Below are 6,000 nucleotides of genomic sequence, written 5' to 3'. Positions count from 1 at the left end.
TCGGGAGCGGGGAGAATCCGCGAATGGGCCGCCGCCGACGGGGAAACCCGGAAAGGTTTAGTTTCAGCAAGCCGTGCGTGATGCATCTCTCGAGGAAACGCCGCCGCTCAGACGGCGCGGCGAGGAAATCCGAACTCCGACGATCACAAGGGGGTGCTCTGCCGCTCCCGACTCGTCCCGCTCGAGCAGCAGACGGCTTCTTCACCAGCTTTTGAGATGGCGTAAGCTCTGTCGTGTGCGAGCCACGCGAAATGTGTGCGTGTGTGCTTTTCACCAAATCGTCGTCTGTTTGCTCGCCGTCTGCACGCCCCGCTTGTTTGACTATGTACAACCTCTCGGAGCTATTCGATCGCTCAATCCGACGAAACGTTTCCGCGCTCAATATGCGGCAAGTTCCGTGGTCTATAGCAGACTGCATGTGCCAGAATGTGAGCAATAAGGCAGAGATAAGCTTCTCAGCGTCCGCGAAAGTCACGTGGTGTACGGTAGCGCGTGGTCGCAACGCCACAGCATCGTTACGCGTTGCCGTCGCAAACTGCAGCAATCGCGGTTCCGGCACTAGTGCAGGAAAGGCCTTCGAGAAAGCGGTGACAGCGCTTTCTCAACAAACCGGTGTTTCTCAACTACCCGCTCCCTCTCCTCTTTAGACCTCTGCAAGGATTGCGGCATCGGCTTCACCTGTTCGCTTTCAATATCAAGCCCTGTGTTAATCTGTCTGGCTATTTTATACAGTACAGCGCTGTGCCTGAGGTGAATTGCTATCTGGGGGACGTTTCTGTTTCGCAGGAAGTAGTGCCACGCAAGGTGTATAGCCAGAAACTTCCTGACCTGAAGGGGAACGAAGGGGGCTTGCTTTAATCCCACGGTGGCGGTCTTTGCTGGCAACGCCCATTATTTCATCTACGTCCAGACTTTCGGCGCGAACCAACGTGGCGAGTGAGAAATGTAAAGTGTTCGTACACTCGACAAATAAAATATCAAAAGCCTATTCTGACGTTTCGGCTCCCATGTGGGTCTCTATGCACGTTCACATTACCCCTTGATTTACTTGCATGTGCCAATAACCGCATTACGGGGGCGAGTGTTTTAGTAAGTATACGCAGTAATACGACAAGCATTAAAATACGAATTTCAATTTAATATTATGTTTTCAGGCGTGCATTGGCAATAATTCTGCGGCTTATAACTATTAATAATTACCAAAAAATATTTCTTGTAATCGCGACGGACACACGGTCATAGATAACGTTCGCGTGATATTCCGCAACCTGATACCCTCACGACCTCACCGGCCCTGGAGTCACGAGTCAACAGCTTATGCCCATGCGTGCCGGTATATTGAAGACGCTTGGGGCGCGGCTTAGTAGCCCTAGACCATATAGTCGAACGCATTTGTACGGGAATCCGTCTGTCTGTGAACCAGGTCCAAACACTGCCAATTGACGGTCGATTAGCCACTTTCACTTCCGTATATAATCACCAGTCCCATTAGTCGACTGTACGGTGGACGCAAGACAGTGACACCTTCAATTGCACCGACTCCGCGTCAACCGAACCTGCGTTATACCTATAATTCTTGCAAGCTAACCCTATATCCTCGTCACTCTATGTAATCTGCTATCTTTACGACGCATTACATGCTTTGTGCAACTCCGGCTCTTACCCTTAACGTTAACCTATACGTCATGATCTCGCTCTTGATCCCTAATCGACAGTGCTGTCTTGCTGCATATTTAACGTCAGGCCTGTCATTATCCTTTCCGTCGCTCGTTGCTGCGGTACTTAGCTTTCTTCAAGTTCCTTTGTTAGCCTCCGAAGCTGGCGGCTTCTGTTCGCTTCCTCTAAGATCTCAGCTACGCAAACATCAGCCTTGTAAGTGGGTCTGTTCCTTTTATGTCAGGTCGAACTCTGCCAATGACAAACAAAGCAATTTGACCTCGCGCCGCCGCGGGCTTTTATGGAGTGTCGTCTGCTCGTCTAACTCTCAAGAGCACATACGACGCTTACACGGACTTGCCTCTTCGACGCCTCGCGCCTGTTAATGTAGTTTCCACAACGCTGCGCGGTTTTAGCGAGCACGAAAGACCCGACTGCAGACAAGAAACCTCGCCGTTCATGCAGGCGCCACGCACGACCGGTCGAGCTGCGAACAACAAAGCAACAAAATGGCGCTAGCGCGCGCGGGGGAAACGCGGTGGCCCCGCTGCTGCAAAGCAGATCAGCGGCGTGTGCGACCACGCGCGGTTTTGCGTCGGCGCGTTCTTCGCCGGCAACAAGGGCGGCGCCCTCGCTTCGTCGACGACGACGCCGACAGCGGAGACAAGTCGCAGTCTCTATAGAACCGTTTCCGTTTCTCGGGCTCGGGGTTCTTCCGGGAGGCTTTTAGAGGACGTGTACGTATACATTCGGCTGTGGTCAGCGCACACGCACCAAGTGCATGCTATGCTCACTTGTTTACCGAATGTCGTCGCCGGTATACTTTCACAACCACGGGCTTCCCGTCGGCAGCATTTGCGAGGCGAAAAGACGCAAGCAGCAGTGGACGAAGTGGGTGCGGCCAAAGTTGCGCGCCTGCGCGCAGAAGACAAGACGGCGTTCGCCACTGTTTCCTGCAACTCCCTGGCCTTTTTGCCCTTTTCGCTACCTGCTACATCCTGTTTGTCTGCACGTGCATGCGGGCTCAAGCAGGAGTCCTGATGCAATGTTACTTACAAAGACATTAGCCGCCAAGAAGCAGCCGCCCGGTGCGAAGTGTGCAGCTGCACCGGCAGCCCGAATGTTCGCCGGACCGTATTTGAGCCGTTGGGGCGGAGGCGTTTATCCCGTGCTCGGTGGCGTTGAACTCTATTATGCGATGTGGAAACGAACCTAAATGCACATACGATCGGGCGCGCAAACTGAAATGCTACGCTTGACTTGGTTGCGCGCTAAGTTGGCCGTTAGAACCTCAGCCTAATAAAAAAAAAAGAACATTAACAGCAGAAAGAAAAGGGCGCATTTGGTTTGAACATGAAGAATCTGTGCAAACGAGAGACGCTACGTTTGTGCTTATAGACTTCCTAAATGCACTTACAATACCACATTATACACGTAAGCGCAAATCACACACCTATCACGCCAATTTCACCTTGTGACCGTCCAGGATTTCTTAAGGCTGCTTGAATCACCGATAAGCAGCTGGCAGCGACCAGACACAGCATTGACAAAAACAAAGCTTTATTTTGTGTAATATAGAGGAGTTCGATGTGAAAACTTTGTTTTCACGCATAATACCACAGCTATTTAGTGGAGCCAATGACTAGCAGTGGTGGGTTTCAAACCCTAAAATATCCGTTATATCCTTAGGGGACGTCAATGAGAACTGGAAATGCCGGTCTCAGTACGGTGCTGAGAATGCTACCTACGCAATCCTAGTTTAGATAACACAAAAGGAGGTCTGATGTGCACTCATGCACAAGAAAAAAAAAATAGAGAAGACGTAGAAAAACATACACAAACCTTGACGGGTGTCCGTCAGTCCTGGAAATTTGCAGGGGCGTTTCTGTTCTTTTTCCCGGGTGAAACTGAATTTCTGGCCGTCCTTATCTGCAATGACAAGTTTGTGGCACCTGTAAGAGTGAATATTTGACACAAGTAATATTGCATTCATACTAGAGACTTTTCAAAATGTATTTTCTGAAATATCGATGTTTAAGCGAGAGCTATTGACAGTTGCGGGGGCTGTTGGGAATTGTGCACCGAAGCAGCGCGTAGCGTATACTATTGCAATCTAGTTCAGTTTCACATTCAATGCTCACGCCTTTGAGCTCCAAACCATAGCAACCATGTGTTGTGAAAGAGGTCAGTAAATGTTTTACATAGGCACCTGCAGGCTAAGCTGTAGTTGTGTAATAAACGCGTTTATCAAGCTGCTGTATGTTAGTTTATTAGACGTGAATGGCAATAGACTAGGTGAATGGCAGGAGAAAGCTGTTTGAAGCCAGAAGAACAAAGCTGAGACAAATGCGCTTGCCATCCATCATTTCCACGATGGGTGAACAGAGATGCTTGCAGCTATAGATACTAGCGCCACCTCTAGTAATTTTTGAGGGAAATTCTGTGAAAAGTGAAAAAGAGGTGCCGCGATGGACGCCGAAACGTAATTTTCGTCGTTCCATGCTTAACGAAAAGGTACCGAAATTCCCGAAACGTTGCCGAAGAATATCCACCGAGGTAAATTTCGGACAATGGCGAAGGCTCACCGACCTGGGCGAGCTTGTTCCGCAATGCGTGAGATTGGCACAGTTTCTCGGCACGGGGCAGGCACAGTTTCCCGGACAACGCAACACAACCGCAAGCTGTCCTCGCACAGCATGCGCAATGCGCTCCACCAAAAAGTGGTCCGAATAAAATGGGAGCACTGCCTTCAAGACATGCGCCACTGAGGAGGACGAAGACCTCGTGGCTTTCTGCAGCAGACGGTCAACATGCGTTAACGACTGCAGTGCGGAAATTTGGCACGAAGAACGTTGTTTGTCGCGAAAATTTTGGCGGCCAGCATGCGACGCATTGATTGAACGACTAGTGTAATATAACCTAATATGACGAGAACGTATACCACCTGCTGCTAGACTGTCCGGAGCACATTACACACAGACATGGACTCCAATATGGACTCCGTTTACCTGACCAACATCAGCCTTTTTCACTTACAAAGGTGTTAAGGCCCATGGTCATCAACAGCTGTGCATCAAAGAACATTGATATATCTTAAACGCTTCTTTGAAGACACTGGTACATCAATCTAGTAACGGTGGGTACATCTGATGCAAAAACCGCAAGTGCGCTTCACCACACACACATTCTGACTAAGGCAAGGGGGCTGACCTCGGCCTATAGCCTTTTAATTAGGGTGTCAACATGCAGACTGGTGACATTATTCTTCCCGAACCTCCTCTCCACGCACCGCCCAAGTTTTCAAAATACATGTCTCAGCTTTAGCAGTGCGAAAAGCGGCCTTCTTGGTGATACGTTAGCGGACAACATTCGGTGGCACTGAAGGGAAAGCTAGGGGGCGGAGCTTCTGCACACGTATTACCGCGCCAAGTAGTCCGGCATAGTCCGACAGCGCTTTTGATTACTCGAAACAAATACTGAATCGGCGTAGATCGCACTTGCGACGGTTTCGCATTTGCCCAAACGCGGGAGAGAAAAGCCGGAAAATACGCCTAACTTTACACTCATTAGTGCACTTGCCTTATTTCGCTGTTGTAAATAAAATTATGCTATGTCTTCCTTTCCGAAACATAAAATAACACGGATGATATGCGGTACTTTTTTTTCTGGAGCGCTCTCAATTCCGCCCGCTTTCCCTGTGTAGCTTTCTCTTCGCTGCTACAGAAAAGTTTGACGTGCTGTAAAACCTGCTTACCGAATTTCGCGTATCGTCCATTGTCAATGGTCAGCTTGGTGTGCATGCGCCGCACTTCCGACATCTCCAACTTACAGAGTGTCGCTACAATTTCTTCTGTTCTATTTAAGTTTTACTTAATGCAACGATTTATGCTTTTGTAATTTATACGCATTTAATATCATAGCAGCAGCCATCGCCAGCAAACGGCGACAACGACTCCTTTCTTCATTTTCGCTTCAAGAATAGTAACAAAACATCCCAGCAATGGGGCGTGCGTCAAAATGTACACAGCGGAAGAAGCGGACGGCATTACGACTCGAGGGGTGAAGGTGCCGATTCCTCGAAAACGATCACCTTTCGAAGCCAAGATGGCGACGCAAAAGCGACAATTGCGCCAGTTGTGCGCACCACAGTTGACAGAGAGAGAGAGAGGATAGAGGAGGGAGGGTGGCGTTCGTGGTGTAGCGAGGTCTGGAGCGCATCTGCGTCGTGGCCGCGTGGCCACAATCTCGATTCGCGGTCGTCGCAAGCCCGCGCCGTTCGAATAAGGTCAAGGAGCGTCTCATCCGGGCGCCAGTTTCCACGGTGACGCCGCAGGCTATGCCAGC

At 49.9% G+C, this 6,000-nt stretch overlaps 2 protein-coding genes across 2 annotated transcripts in view; one reads left to right on the top strand and one right to left on the bottom strand.

The window, feature by feature from the left end:
* The window catches only part of LOC135903642 (A disintegrin and metalloproteinase with thrombospondin motifs 18-like), a 144,138-nt gene that overhangs the window by 49,038 nt on the left and 89,100 nt on the right, over window positions 1-6,000 (top strand). The gene's annotated exons all lie outside the window — the stretch shown is intronic.
* Window positions 1-6,000, bottom strand: part of JMJD6 (Bifunctional arginine demethylase and lysyl-hydroxylase PSR) — a 190,407-nt gene that overhangs the window by 110,396 nt on the left and 74,011 nt on the right. The window contains exon 2 of the mRNA XM_065433957.1: window positions 3,499-3,585. Coding sequence (XP_065290029.1) covers window positions 3,499-3,585 — 87 coding nt within the window. The remainder of the gene's footprint in view (window positions 1-3,498; window positions 3,586-6,000) is intronic.

The sequence above is a fragment of the Dermacentor albipictus genome, chromosome 9, assembly GCF_038994185.2.
Source record: "Dermacentor albipictus isolate Rhodes 1998 colony chromosome 9, USDA_Dalb.pri_finalv2, whole genome shotgun sequence".
NCBI lineage: Eukaryota > Metazoa > Arthropoda > Arachnida > Ixodida > Ixodidae > Dermacentor > Dermacentor albipictus.
This window is presented reverse-complemented; position numbering and strand designations above follow the sequence as displayed.